At 45.8% G+C, this 16,025-nt stretch overlaps 1 protein-coding gene across 1 annotated transcript in view; it reads left to right on the top strand.

The window, feature by feature from the left end:
- Positions 1-16,025, top strand: part of SLC51A (solute carrier family 51 member A) — a 202,726-nt gene that overhangs the window by 82,317 nt on the left and 104,384 nt on the right. Inside the window, exon 4 of the mRNA XM_069620326.1 lies at positions 11,297-11,370. Within this exon, the coding sequence (XP_069476427.1) occupies positions 11,297-11,370 (74 nt within the window). The remainder of the gene's footprint in view (positions 1-11,296; positions 11,371-16,025) is intronic.

The raw sequence follows: 16,025 nt of genomic DNA, 5'->3' as shown, positions 1-16,025 counted from the left end.
GATGAAGACCCTCGGGCAGAGGTCGGCCCAAATGGCAGAACTCGAAATTGATAGTGAGTGTAGCCAATTACGTACCTCAGGTATTTCCTGTGTTTGAGATGGATTGGCACATGGAAATAAGCATCCTGAAGGTTTAGAGATACCAACCAGTCCTGAAGCTGGAGGGTCTGAAGGATCTGAGAAAGAGTTACCATTGTGAGATTGTCTTTCCTGAGGAATTTGTTCAATTCTCGTAAGTCCAAGATGGGTCTCAGTCCTCCGTCCTTCTTTGGAACTAGGAAGTAGGGGGAATACCAACCCCTGTTCCTCTCCGCTACAGGTACCGGTTCTATGGCACCTTTCTCGAGCAGGTCTAAAATCTCCTGCATAAGGAGCGGATCTGGAAACTTCAAAGAGTTGTTCCCTGGTGGATGACTCTGAGGGGTGTGTAGGAAAGGCAGGCAGTAACTTTGGGCAACTGTCTCCAATGCCCAAGCATCTGATGTAATAGCCTGCCATTCTGTCAGATGTTGAGTTAACCTGCCCCTTACCAGTGTCTTGTGAGGAAAGACCTCAGAGGGGTTTAGAAGCGGCTGACGCAGATGCCGAGTGTAAAGTGGCACCTGCTGCGGTTTTTGTAACCTTGGCCCGTCCACCATGGGTGAATCGTTTCTGCCCCCTTTGAGCTGGCTGTCCTCTACCTTTTCTGAATGCGGAGTAAAAGCGAAAGGACCTACCCCTCCAGGAGGTTCCTGAGGGGCGATTCGGAGTCTGTCAGATTGCAGCCCCAAGAGATTTCGCTGCTGCCTTGGATGTTTGTAATCTCTCCAGGTTGTCATCAGCCTTCTTACCAAACACAGAAGTGCCGTCAAAGGGCATGTTCAAAAGTCTGGCTTGTACATCTGGAGCAAAACCAGACTTCCGCAACCACGCAAATCTGTGGATTGTGGTACTTGCTGCCATGGCCCTGCTGATACTGTCAGCAGAATCAATGCCTGTTTGAAGGGACTCGCACATTGCATCCTTTCTATCCCTGATGATGTTTAAGAATGCTTCCCTTTCTTCTCCTTCTGGGAGACAGTCAGCCGCTGATGAAGCACACTCCCAAAGTGTATGGCTGAACCTTGCAAGCGTGCAAGTGGCATTAATAGATTTAAGGGTCATGCTACATGCCGAAAATACTTTTTTGACATAGCATCAAATCTTTTATCATCCCTGTCCTGTGGAATAGTAGGGTATGCAGATCTACTATTTGATGAAGTTGCTGCTTGTACAACCAACTCTCTGAAGTTGGATGTTTGCTCAAATATTCAGGATCTGTAGTAGATACCCTGTATTTAGCAGACAGTCTCTTGTTAACTGCAGGGATAACTTTGGGAGTTTCCCAATTTGCAGAAATTTTTCTTTGCAAAGCAGAATGAAAGGGAACAACAGGATCCTCCTGTGGACCTTTATCTAAAATATTAGTGAGGTCATCCTGCTGAAAAGAAGATGTAGGTGTAGACCACCCCATGAATTCGATTATTCTGGTCATCAGAACCCTATAAGGGGTCTCAGCATGCTCCCCAGGGTCTGGTTTAGCAAACTCTACTTCTGGAGAAGTATCTAAACCATTTGCCTCATGTAAGGAGTCTTGAAGGTCCTTTAACCTGTTCTCTTCAGAGATAAATTCCTCTGGTATGGGTGTCGTGGTCCTTTGTAAACCAAAAGGTCTCTCATGGTCAGAATCCTCCCCTTCCTCATATATAGAGGACAAGACTCTAAAATAGTCAGACCTATGATGTGGTTTAAAACCCATTTCTAGAGCAGAAGGAGCCAAATTTGTTGTCACTGGTTGAGAAAACGTCAAGGTTGTCGACGTGGAAGTCACAGGCTTCGACAAACTCGAAAAGGGCTTTGAAAAAGTTTGAACAGACCTCGATGTACTCAAGAGGATCGGAATCCTACTCGGTGTCGTCGAAATAGTCGAAGGCATTCTCAACGTCATGGTCGAGGTCCTCGACACCTCTACTGTGAGATGTAGTGACAGTTGCAGGTCTGTCTTTTATTGGAGTCAACAGTGGCGTCGAAGACGGCATCGAAGACGGCGTCGATGCAATCGATTTATGCATCGAGGGGCCCTTCGACAAAGGTGTCGATGACGCAGATTTATGAGTCGAAGAAACCTTTGACGACGGCATCAATGACGCGGTCTTACTGCCTTTACTCGAGGGTTCATGACGCTCTCGGGTAGACTCTCTCGCCGGGTGCAACGACTCGCAGAGTTTTGATTTTTTGTATCTTTCACCCGGGGTATCACCTTTAGATGTCTCCGAGGGGGTCGAGGCCGATTTCTCAAAGACGCCAAGCATTTTCTTACAGAATTCCTCTCACTTAGCTGGAGAGCTGTGTTTCGTGGGGCAGGTGACCCTTTCCGGAGAGACAGAAGAAGACGAAGAAGAGGGAGATCTACGACGCCTCTTCTTAGAGTGTCTCGATGTCAAAGACTGATGGGAAACGCTTCGAGATCTTGAACTGGAATGTTTCTTATGACGACGAGGAGAAGGATGTCTCGACTCTGCTGAAGAAACCTTTGAGGGAGTAAGAGATTTAAGAGTCTTACCTCTTTCTAGCTTCCCCTTTACGCTCCTTCAAGGTTTCGCCGTCATGGACATACAGTCCTTGCATTCCGAACAGTGATGCTCTGATCCCAGGCACCACAAACAGATCCTGTGAGGATCTATCAATGACATTTTCTGCACACAGTCACAACACTTTTTGAAGCCAGACCGAGGGGTCGATGGTTCGGATGAAGAAGCCATCGAATTAAGATGATATCTTCTAAGAATAAGTCTGAATCTTCTTGAAGAAAGAACTGAGCAACACGTTTCTGAGGCCCACCAAGTGCGGAAAAACTGAACTGAGCAACGGTCGCTGCGCAAGTCTATTTATGCGCACGGTGATGTCGGCACCGAGACGGAGGCTGTCGAGGGATATCAACTCGAGTGACGTCGACGCGCAGCGGCCTCTACTGAAATAATTTCCGAGGCCAGCAAGCTGGGATGGGTAACATCAAAGATAAGGAATACGTCGGAGGACACAATCCCTTCGAAGTACCACTTTACTGTTTGGTAACCAGAAAATTATATCCTCTGGTTGGTAACCCAGAAGTACTATCCTATATCCTCTGTTTGGTAGCCCAGCAGTATTATCCTCTGTTTGGTAACCCAGAAGTATTATCCTCTGTTTGGTAACCTGGCAGTACTATCCTCTGTTTGGTAACCTGGCAGTACTATCCTCTGTTTGGTAACCCAGAAGTATTAGCATTTGTTTGGTAACCTGGCAGTACTATCTCTGCTTGGTAACCTGGCAGTACTATCCTCTGTTTGGTAACCCAGAAGTGTTATCCTCTGTTTGGTAACCCAGAAGTATTATCCTTTGTTTGGTAACTTGGAAGTACTATCTCTGTTTGGTAGCCCAGCAGAATTATCCTCGGTTTGGTAACCCAGAAGTACTATCCTCTGTTTGGTAGCTTGGCAGTTTTATCCTCTGTTTGGTAACCCAGCAATATTGTCCTCTGTTTGGTAACCCAGAATTATTATCATCTGTTTGGTAGCTCAGCAGTATTATAATCTGTTTCATAACCAGTAAATACTATCCTCTGTTTGGTAGCCCAGCAGTATTATCCTCTGTTTGGTAGCTCAGCAGTATTATCCGCTGTTTGGTAACCCAGCAGTACTATCCTTTGTTTGGTAGCCCAGCAGTATTATCCTCTGTTTGGTAACCCAGAAGTACCATCCTCTGTTTGGTAGCAGTATTATTGGAGGCAGTATTATACCCTGTTTGGTAACCCAGCAGTACTATCCTCTGTTTGGTAGCCCAGCAGTATTATAATCTGTTTGGTAACCCAGAAGTACTATCCTCTGTTTGGTAGCCCAGCAGTATCATCCTCTGTTTGATAACCCAGCAGTATTATAATCTGTTTGGTAGCCCAGCCGTATTATCCTCTGTTTGGTAACCCGGCAGTACTATCCTCGGTTTGGTAGCCCCTCAGTATTATCCTCTGTTTGATAACCAGTAAATTCAGTCCGCTATTTGGTAACCCAGAAGTATTATCCTCTGTTTGGTAACCTGGCAGTACTATCCTCTGGTAACCCAGAAGTATTATCCTCTGTTTGGTAGCCTAGGAGTATTATCCTCTGTTTGGTAACCCAGCAGTATTATCCTCGGTTTGGTAACCCAGAAGTACTATCCTCTGTTTGGTGGCTCAGCAGTATTATCCTTTGTCTGGTAACTTGGCAGTACTATCCTCTGTTTGGTAACCCAGAATTATTATTGTCTGTTTGGTAGCCCATCAGTATTATCCTCTGTTTAGAAAACCAGTAAATTCAATCCTCTGTTTTGTAGCCCAGAATCATTATCCTCTGTTTTATAACCAGTAAATTCGATCCTCTATTTGGTAACCCAGCAGTATTATCCTCAGTTTGGTAGCTCGGCAGTATTATCCTCTGTTTGGTAACCCACCAGTACTATCCTCTGTTTGATAGCTCGGCAGTATTAGATGTCATCACAAAAGCTATCAATGAAATAGCACCACTCGAATGGAAAAAAGAGAAGAAATCCCTACACTTCAACTCATGGTTTACTGAAGAACTGCACTCAATGTGATCCCACAAAATATTAGCACAAAAAAACTGGCAATCTGACCCCTGCACCAGTACCAAAAACAAATTCAATTTAATCTCCCAGCAATACAAGATAGCTATCACCGATGCCAAAGCCAACGCTTTCAACACACGAATCTCTAATGCCAAATCACACTCTAAAGAGATCTTCACCATTTTTAACAAGCTCATCTCCCCCCCAATACACCGGATGAAATAATCAAAGATGAAGCTTGGTGTACCAGCATTCAAGCTGTCATGCTACATAAAATTGACCTTCTCCAAAAGAAAATCAAAGACCACTGCAAAGCACTTCCTCAACAGACAGAAACCAAGCCTACCAACGCCCCACCCACCTCTTCCAAGCCTGCCAAATATGACTTCTCCTTCAGGGACGTCACTGAATCAGAAGTTATCAACCTACTAAAAAATCTCAAACCCTCCCCCTGCAAAGGCGATATTTGCCCACCAAAACTCGTCAAAGATTGCGCAGACTGCTTTGCGCCGCTCTTTACGGCATTCATCAATGCCTCCTTTAAAACAGGCATTATCCCAGCTAGCCTCAAAGAGGCCTGGGTCCGGCTTCTCCTAAAAAAACCTACTCTCGACCCCTCACAACCTAACAACTACAGACCAATAACCATGGTGCCATTCCTCCTGAAATTACTGGACAAAGCCGCACATTGCCAAATCCAACACTTTCTGGAAACCCACTCCATCCTCGGGACTAGGCAATCAGGCTTCCGGAAAGGACATGGCACAGAAACAGCCCTGGTGGATTTGAAGAGTCAGATCACCCAAATCATGGACAAAGGCAAGCCTGCTCTTCTGCTCCTTCTAGATCTCTCAGCCGCTTTCGATCTCGTTGACCACAAGACTCTCACATCACACCTCACACACTCAGCCAACTTCTCTAAAGAATCAGCTCTCTGGGTCACCTCCTTCCTTGAGGGAAGAGCCATGAAAGTCTTCTCGGACATTGCCAACGCCACTCCCACGACAATCCACTGCGGGGTCCCTCAAGGATCATGCACTGCACCCACACTTTACAACTTGTTCACTAAGCCCCTCTTTGACAAACTAGACTCACACGGTATCACATACAAGAACTACACGGATGACACACAAGTACTTCTACCCCTCTCAGGATCATACAACGAAGACGCCAAAGGCACTCCACACAATCTACTCCACCATCAAGGCCTGGATGGCAGTTAATGGCCTCTGCCTCAATGGAGTCAAGACTGAAATCATGATATTAGGTCAACAGAGCACCCTAGACATACTTGACAAACTGTACGCTAACTTCTCCACTGACAACTCCATCATCCCCGTATCTACAGCTGTAAAGACACTGGGAGTATACCTAGACTCTTCACTATCTATGACCAGACAAGTCAGCGCAATCACCTCCTCATCTGCGCATACCACCAAACTCATAAACGCCATCAAGCATTACCTCTCTAAACCCAACTGCCTCTCTATAGCTAGAGCAACCATTGGAGCCAAATTGGACTACTGCAATGCCCTCCTAGCAGGCACATCAGCCAAAAACCTAAACAGACTTCAAGTCACGCAGAACAATGCTCTCCGGGCCGCTCTTAGCATCCCAAGAAGAGAGCATATCTCCCATGCCAGACACTCAGCCCAGTGGCTCCCGGTCAAAGAGCAGATCACTCTCAAAATCCTCACCCTCACACACAAATGCCTCTCTCTCTCTGCCCCGTCCTATCTATCAGAGACCATCCTCAAACCATCCTCATCCCGTCCCACCAGGACGCAATACTCCAACCTTCTCTACACCCCACGCATCAAAAAAGCCAAAGCCGGGGGGCTAAGTTTCCCTTTCATTGCAGCCTAAATTTGGAACGCCCTTCCTGCAGACATTAGAGCGGAAAACTCACTTGCGATCTTTCGCAGGAAACTGAAAACCTCATTCCTGGCAAAACAATAGGAAACTCTCGGGAATCCATGTAAATATACTGCATTTCAAACTTGTACAAATGTCCATGGCTTCTGTAAATATTTTATTTGTATGAAAATATTGTATCCTATGTAACTAATATATTGTCTGTAACAAGCGCCACAATGCCCCCGGGCTGACGTGCGCTCTACAAATCTGAATAAATAAATAAATAAATATTATGCTCTGTTTGGTAGCTCGGCAGTTTTATGCTCTGTTTGGTAACCCAGCAGTACTATCCTCTGTTTGGTAGCTCGGCAGTATTATCCTATGTTTGCTAACCCAGAAGTACTATCCACTGCTTGGTAGCTCGGCAGTACGATCCTCTGTTTGGTAGCTCGGCAGTTTTATGCTCTGGTTGGTAACCCAGCAGTACTATCCTCTGTTTGGTAGCTCGGCAGTATTATCCTATGTTTGCTAACCCAGCAGTACTATCCACTATTTGGTAGCTCGGCAGTATTATCCTCTGTTTGATAACCCAGAAGTACTATCCTCTGTTTGGTAGCTGAGCAGTATTATCCTCTGTTTGGTAACCCTGCAGTACTATCGTCTGTTTGGTAGCCCAGCAATATTATCCTCTGTTTGGTAACCCAGCAGTACTATCCTCTGTTTGGTAGCTCGGCAGTACTATCCTCTGTTTGGTAACCCAGCAGTACTGTCTTCTGTTTGGTAGCCCAGTAGTATTATCCTCTGTTTGATAACCAGTACATTTGGTCCGCTATTTGGTAACCCAGAAGTACTATCTTCTGTTTGGTAACCCGGTAGTATTATCCTCTCTTTTGTAGCTGTTGCCAACCAGACTGTACAGAATCCCTGGCCAGTATCATGAGGGGGTGACACGGAACACTTATATGTGTCAGGAATTAAATGGGACAGCTTTTATTCATGATCAAATCATGGAGTGATTTTAGCGGCTAAAGGGTTGCACAATAAACAGAATGGCCCATTTAGCAAAATGGAGGTACTGAGTCAACTAAGAAAAGAAGCTGGACAACTATTTGATGGCCTGTGTGGCAGCACATTATGCCTGGTGGTTTTTAAGGTGACCCTCTACTGTCCTAGGGTGGCCCTCTCCTTGAGCTTTCTTCCCCCAGTTACGCTAACCCCTGAATCTAGGATCAGGTGGGATACAACAATAGGGGACCTAGTGAAATAACTATCCAACAAAAAGGGGGAGACGTCAGAGTAACCGAGTCAGGAGTGAGGGATGAACTAAGAGTCGAGAACCAGCCTGTTCTAAGGCTCTTATATGTCCAGTCCCTGTTCTAATGCACAGAGATGTGGAGCGCCATACCTAGAAGGCATCTTGCACAGTCTCAGGAATTTTTAATTGCCCCAGCCCATCTCTTTACTTGGCCTAAGAGGATTTCCTCAGTGATGAGAGATCCTCTGCCGTGATGTACTCCACCCACCCCCACCGGGCAAGGCCTCTCAACTTCTGGTCTTGCCTTAGGGGTCTATTGCTCTTCATACTGAGAGAGCACCTTCCCAGCCTTTCCCCCTTTACCCTAGGGGTCTCCTCCTGCTCTCAGCAGTGCATGGCCTTGCAATTTCCTACTCTTCACATAGGGGTATCCAGGGTAGGATTATCCCCCTTACCTGAACGTTTGTGAATCTCCAGTTATTGTAACCCAGTCAAGGGTTGTTCTCTGGGGTGTGAGCCTACCTCAGGCTGGTCTCAAGCTCTCAAGTTTGTAGACTTGTTTAGCTGGCTCTGGTCGCTTTGCCGCTAACGCTATTATCTGGGCAGGGGGCCCAGAGGACTAGTTCCTTGCTGCATCTTATCAGGTTCTGGCTTCTATCAGCTTTTTGGTCAAGGTCCTTATCAAGCCTCTTGCTCTGGCCACTTAGACTCCTAGAAAGTGGTGGATTTGGCTCAGTCACATATTTTATTTAATTATGTTTCTAATTTTGGGCTGTTGGGTTATTACTTATACTTGCATTTGCCTTTTTCTGTTACAATACTTCATTGCACTACAAGTTGGCTTCCTAAATCTAATACTAGTGAGCTTTTTCTCCCCTATTTGATAAGGTTACATTTTTCCTGCTTAATTTCTGTATACAGTGTGATGAATCCCATGGAGTTATCACGTATTCCCCGGCGGTGACCTCCTCCCATGTGACCAGGGAACGGCAGCCATTACCTGAGCCTGACCCTGGAAGCGGTTACATGGTGGGGGATCACATGGGAGGCGACAACTACCTGGGAGACGCTTTGACCTCATTGGATAAGACATGGTATTCCCCCCTTATACCTGAGTTCTTAATGGCCTATTGTCACTCTGGTCAGACATCCACCTTTGATCCAAACACCCACAAATCACACATAACACCTTTTGTTTCTGATGTGCCTTCATGGGAAATCTCTGAGAAAAACCATCTAAGAGTTAAAAGTCCAATGACATCCATGGACTCCAACTCCCATAACCACCCAGGTACTGGGATAAGGAGGAGGATGAGGGAGTTTATGGAAAGTGACAAGAGCTATAAGTACAACATGTAGGCTATTTGCTTTTCAAAGCCTTCAGTGTGCAGTACATTTAAAAATGGCAACTGCACTATTACATCGAGCAGCGCAGGAGAAGATGCTGAACCCCATGCTGAGGCTCACGATCGCGAGGCACATAGGCCGGTTTGGTGGAACGGAAAAGGCCACCGAGACAGGAGGAGAAATGCTGCAGGTGAGCAAGAAGTACAGAGGATATGCTGGAAGCCGTGCAGGATCTCCTGGATGTTGAGCCACGCAAGCAGACAGTGTTCTCCAGTCTGAGCTGAAAAGGAAAGTGGCATGTGATCGCGGAGCGACGCTGGATGCTGGAAGAACATCTTCACACTCCAAATTGGAAAGCGGGTGAAGGAGCAACACTGCAGAGGCGCAAGCAGAATCAGAGATGCTGGAAGGAACCAGTGAGTCTGCCCAAAGCAGCTGGAGACCCTGGGGCATTCCAACAAGCGCACCAACCAATGTTAGAATGGTACGAAATTGCTGATGCCGAAAATACCCAAAGTTTGTTTGAATGTGGTCAAGTCAAAGTACAAATTGAACACCCAATAAGAAGAATGTTTGAATGCAGACAAGGCAACATACAAAGACAAACCCCAATCAAGTACAGATGCATGAGATGTCAGTGTGGGGGAAATGATTGAGCAAATGTTACCATAGACAGATACACAAAGCACCTCACAGTATATACTATTGTGGTAGAGCCAAAGGACGGTGAAACGCATAAGAAGTCCGGGTAGGCAAGTACACCAGGAGCTGAAATTGTATAAAGATTCCAGGCAGAGCAGTTTACCAGGCCATCTACCAAGTTACAAGAAATACTACAGAAAGACTGTTACGGAACCTATTGCATAAACAGGTACTTTGTGAGTCCATTCTTGCCATCCCATTTAAGAATCCAGGGGAAGGGGAGCACCCTCTGGATCCCCAGGTCTTTACATTGGAGAACAGTTTTGTTGGAATCATTCTTATATTTCTGTTGGTTTTGAACACTTTTGGCAACATCAAGTTAAAAACATTTCCTGGCACCCCTTTGTTGTTTTGTTTGTAGTGTGAGGGTCAGGATAGGACGTTTTGGACACAAGGATGGCTTTTCAGTTATTGACATCCTGACACGGGAAGATCATTCGTTTTGGTTTCTAGGCAGGAAAGTTCTTCTTTAGAATAGGGCTAAAGAGGCCTTTTCCCAACCCATTTTTATTTAATAAAATGTCTTTGATTGAAAATATAACAACTTTGTGTCCGACTTTCATTTTTGCCTCCTCACAGCAGACTGAATGAAATGTGAACCGTTATGCATTTAACCAGAGAATATAGTATGTGGGTACGAACATGGCAAACCTTCACCCATCTTTCATCTGTGCTAAAGCAATAAGAAGGCTGTCCCAGGAATTGTGGGGAGACTGCTCCTAGAACCCTTAAGGGGGCTTCTGGTGGAATTTTCTGTTGAATGTTTTAGGTGCTGCTCCAGCCAGAAATGGAGCAAAGGAGGGGGGCCTTGGGGCTTTCTCCCCCTGGGACTTTCAAAACAGAGATACAATATTGACCTGGGCCCCATAGGTTGCTCTTGCCCACCTGTGGCACCAACGGTTTATAGTGAAAAAACCGAATTACAAAATATCGAAAACAAAAATCTCGAATCCAAAATATCGAAAACAAAAATCTCGAATTTTTTTTTTAATACGTTTTTATTTCGAAATGGGGGGGTTCCCCCCCAACCCCCTTTTTTATTTATTTTTTTATTTTACCCTTTTTTTATACTTACCTGAACCCACAAATACATATAAATAAATAAATAAATAATTCGAGATTTTTTTTTTTTTCGAGATTTTGGATTCGGGATTTTGGTGATTCGATATTTTGTTTTCGGTTTTTTGACCGACCACCGGCACCAACACCTACATTTGCCACTGGACTTAGACAGGCATTGATTCAACAGGAATAAACCTATAAGGGAGCCCCCTTGCATGTACTGGAGCTACTGAAGGGAAGCCCCAGAGTGCTTTAATGTGGACACTTTAGTCTGATTGTACCCCAGCTTTTTCTAAATTCTGGCTGGAATATTTGAGCAGTTTAAGGTAAATGATGTTTGCCCACATTGAGGTTTTCAAATGAGTAATGTGGCCAAGCGTCCAGTGTATGTTCCTTGCAATAGCTGAGGAAGTTGCAGTCCGTGACCTGGGCCTGTTTGTGTTACTTCTCTTCCAGGTGATCGCAGGCTGCGCATGTCTTGGACTGTGGGTCCCGCGCTCTATGTTCTTCGTTGAAATGGGGATTAGCGTGTAAGTATCATGCTCATGTCAATGCATGCCTTTCCAAAGCCGCCTCATGCTGCCCCCATCACATCTGTGAGCCTCGAAGCAAATCTGTCAAAGCTGTACATTTTTGTATTTTGTATTTGGTTTATTTATAAAGCGCAACCAGGCCCAGGGGCATACGGGCGCGTACGTTTTTTGATCATGTTACATAAGAGTACAGTTACATTAGCAAGCAGTAGGCAACAATTACAATAGTTGCGGTTACAAATAAATGCATATATTGGTATTACAGGTAGAAGCATACATGTTGCAATTAAGGCGGTGGGCCGAAGGTGAGACAGATAGTAATATTATTTACAATATGTACAGTGGGTAGGCTGTAAATCTAAGCTCTAGGATGTTAAGCTGTCAATGGGCCTCATTACACGGTAGGCGGAGGACCAAGGTGCTATTAGCACCTTGGTCCATGCCGGTAAAATACTGGCACCGCCTTGGAGGAAAGGGGAATTACCACCCTATTCCAAGGTTTGCCGGGCGGTAATTCACCCTTCCCCCATTGCCCTTCCCCATTCCCATTTTTGCCCCATAGGGCTCTATGGGAATGGGGAAGGCGCTAATTACGGTGCCGCAAATTGCGGTACCGTAATTAGCACCCTGGTCCCTTTGCGGGTTGGTTTTTAATGCCTGCTTAACAGCAGGCGTTAAAGTACCAACCCGCAAAGGGACCTCGTAGTAAGGCGGTAAGGGTTTACCGGTACCGGTGCCCTTACCGGTACCGGTAAACCCTTACCGCACTACGTGTAATGAGGTCCAATGTGTCCAGGTCATGAAGCCAACGTTTGGTGTTGCGTTTCAATAGGTTGAAGGAGGTTACAGACCTGATTGGAACAGGTAGTGTGTTCCGTAGCTTTGAGGTTTGTACAGGGAAACTAACTCCTGTGAAAGGGGGATTGTGCGAGCGGAGCCGAGAACTTGGGGTCACCTATTAGATTTGCCAGAACAGGCTTAGGTGTTGGGTTAACAAGTTACTCCACTCTGAGAAGTTTCCTGTAGGGCGAGGAAAGGAAAGTTCAGGAAGGAAAAACTCATGATGTAAGAAATACAGACATACCCATAGACCTTGTTTTTTTTGGGTTGGGACGGGGAAAAGGATCTTCCAAATCCTCTTGAACAAAGTTCCTTTTAAAGTCTTGTGTAAAAGGGCCTCTGTCGAGCAGCCAGCGTCCCATTCTATTGGTGGACTCACTGCTTCTTCTTTCACTGCGACTTATTATATTGGTGGACTCTGCTTCTTCTTTCACTGCGTCTTATTCTATTGGTGGACTCTCTGCTTCTTCTTTCACTGCCTCTTATTCTATTGGTGGACTCTCTGCTTCTTCTTTCACTGCGTCTTATTCTATTGGTGGACTCTCTGCTTCTTCTTTCACTGCCTCTCATTCTATTGGTGGACTCTCTGCTTCTTCTTTCACTGCCTCTTATTCTATTGGTGGACTCTCTGCTTCTTCTTTTAATGCGTCTTATTCTATTGGTGGCCTCTCTGCTTCTTCTTTCGCTGCATCTTAGTCTATTGGTGGACTTTCTACTTCTTCTTTCACTGAGTTTTATGCTACTGGTGGCCTCTCTGCTTCTTCTTTCACTGCATCTTATTCTACTGGTGAACTCTCTGATTCTTCTTTCACTGCGTCTTATTCTATTGGTGGACTCTCTGCTTCTTCTTTCACTGCGTCTTATTCTATTGGTGGACTCTCTGTTTCTTCTTTCACTGCGTCTTATTCTATTGGTGGACTCTCTGCTTCTTCTTTCACTGCGTCTTATTCTATTGGTGGACTCTCTGCTTCTTCTTTCACTGCACCTTATCTATTGGTGGACTCTCTGCTTCTTCTTTCACTGCATCTTATTCTATTGGTGGCCTCTCTGCTTCTTCTTTCACTGCTTCTTATTCTATTGGTGGCCTCTCTGCTTCTTCTTTCGCTGTGTCTTATTCTATTGGTGGACTCTGCTTCTTCTTTCACTGTGTCTTATTCTATTGGTGGACTCTCTGCTTCTTCTTTCACTGCGTCTTATTCTATTGGTGGACTCTCTGCTTCTTCTTCCACTGCGTCTTATTCTATTGGTGGACTCTCTGCTTCTTCTTTCACTGCGTCTTATTCCATTGGTGGACTCTCTGCTTCTTCTTTCACTGCGTCTTATTCTATTGGTGGACTCTCTGCTTCTTCTTTCACTGCGTCTTATTCTATTGTTGGACTCTGCTTCTTCTTTCACTGAGTCTTATTCCATTGGTGGACTCTCTGCTTCTTCTTTCACTGCCTCTCATTCTATTGGTGGACTCTCTGCTTCTTCTTTCACTGCCTCTTATTCTATTGGTGGACTCTCTGCTTCTTCTTTTAATGCGTCTTATTCTATTGGTGGCCTCTCTGCTTCTTCTTTCGCTGCGTCTTAGTCTATTGGTGGACTTTCTACTTCTTCTTTCACTGAGTTTTATGCTACTGGTGGCCTCTCTGCTTCTTCTTTCACTGCATCTTATTCTACTGGTGAACTCTCTGATTCTTCTTTCACTGCGTCTTATTCTATTGGTGGACTCTCTGCTTCTTCTTTCACTGCGTCTTATTCTATTGGTGGACTCTCTGTTTCTTCTTTCACTGCGTCTTATTCTATTGGTGGACTCTCTGCTTCTTCTTTCACTGCGTCTTATTCTATTGGTGGACTCTCTGCTTCTTCTTTCACTGCACCTTATCTATTGGTGGACTCTCTGCTTCTTCTTTCACTGCGTCTTATTCTAATGGTGGCCTCTCTGCTTCTTCTTTCACTGCTTCTTATTCTATTGGTAGCCTCTCTGCTTCTTCTTTCGCTGTGTCTTATTCTATTGGTGGACTCTGCTTCTTCTTTCACTGCGTCTTATTCTATTGGTGGACTCTCTGCTTCTTCTTCCACTGCGTCTTATTCTATTGGTGGACTCTCTGCTTCTTCTTTCACTGCGTCTTATTCCATTGGTGGACTCTCTGCTTCTTCTTTCACTGCGTCTTATTCTATTGGTGGACTCTCTGCTTCTTCTTTCACTGCGTCTTATTCTATTATTGGACTCTGCTTCTTCTTTCACTGAGTCTTATTCTGTTGGTGGACTCTCTGCTTCTTCTTTCACTGCTTCTCATCCTATTGGTGGATTCTCTGCTCTTTCTTTCACTGTCACAACGCGACCCAGGACACTGTGGGAAAGATGGAGACTTACTTAGGCACCTTACGGTCCTTTACCGTTCTAGTCTTTTCTGGTTCTTTTCCTTTAAAAGGTAGCCACGCCCACAACGCTGTGCATTGCAACTCGCTTTGTCAGCCTTTCGCTAACTTCGCCTGCTGTGCCGCTCCTCGAGCTTGCGCCTTTGATTCTTTCCTACCCTGCATTCAGCCCGCTTCAGCTCTCTTTGTTTCTCGGCGCTTCCGTCTCGCATCCTTCTGTCCGCTCCTTCTTGTCAGCCTCTCTTCCTTTTTTGGGTTCTATACTGAAGCTATTCTTCGCATTCCCTCGCTGTTTACCTCCGGCTAGCGGTCTATCCCCTCGCACTCATATTCTACACCTGTCCAACCCGCCTTCGCTCCCGCTGGCTCTCTCTCTCCCCTGTGCTTGATTCCTTTGCCTTGTTCACCCGCTTTCGCTCCCGCTTGCTCTCTCTCCCCTGTGCTTGATTCCTTTGCCTTGTTCACCCGCTTTCGCTCCCGCTTGCTCTCTCTCCCCTGTGCTTGATTCCTTTGACTTGTTCACCTGCTTTCGCTCCCGATCGCTCTCTCTCTCACTTTCACTCTCTCTCTTCCTTGCTCGCTCTCTCGCCCTTCTGTCCCAGCTCTCACTCTCTCTCTCTCTCTCTTACTTGAGTTTTCAGACTTACCTTCCTTCCTATCTACTCGTGTGCAGTCTCCGCTCCAGCTTACCTTGATCCAGTGGACTCACCTCAATTCCTTTTCGACATCAACATACCTCATCCGGTAGTTCTTGGATTCGAGTACTGTTTGCTAATTACCATTCACCGGCCTCCTCCACTTCCGACTCTCTCCCTGTCAGCAAGGACTCGCCATCTACCAGGGTTTTTTCTGCCGTCACTGGCTTTTTCCCTGGCATAAAGGGACTGGCTCCCCTGGGTCCACCTGACAGCTTGTTCTCATCACTGTCAGGGTGGCCTCAAGCGGAGCTCGTCCCTATCTCTACGAGCGGAAGAAGGACAAGAAGGGAAGGAGGAATACTAAGACGGACGAAGACCCACAGGGGATAAAGAAGGAGGGGAGAAGAAGACCTACGACTTCTATCCAGGAGGATTCCTCTAAGGAGTCAGGTGAGGAGTCATCGGGGGTGGTAGTTTCCGATTGTGACAGCTTGCAACGCCCACAAATCAACATGGCCTCCCTAGAACACTTCCGGAGATGGTAGCTGCTATCCAAAGCCTTCAGACTGAAGTACAGACTCTTAGAACCGAAAATGTCAGCCTACGACAACAGATCGCAGCACGAGACGATACTCGGGGCGATTTGCCTCCACAGTCATTCTCTTTTGGAAAATATGACGGCAATCCAAAGCATTTGAAGGAATTCCTGGATGCTTGTATGGTCTATTTCACTTTTAGACCCAAGGCCTACGAACTAGACCGATCCAAGGTTGGTTTCCTTGTTGCTAATCTCGTCGGAAACGCCTTGGC

The sequence above is a fragment of the Ambystoma mexicanum genome, chromosome 10 (genome assembly GCF_040938575.1).
Source record: "Ambystoma mexicanum isolate Mex_15411 chromosome 10, UKY_AmexF1_1, whole genome shotgun sequence".
In the NCBI taxonomy this organism is placed as follows: Eukaryota; Metazoa; Chordata; class Amphibia; order Caudata; family Ambystomatidae; genus Ambystoma; species Ambystoma mexicanum.
Note: the sequence above shows the minus strand (reverse complement) of the source record. Positions and strands in the feature narration are given on the sequence as shown.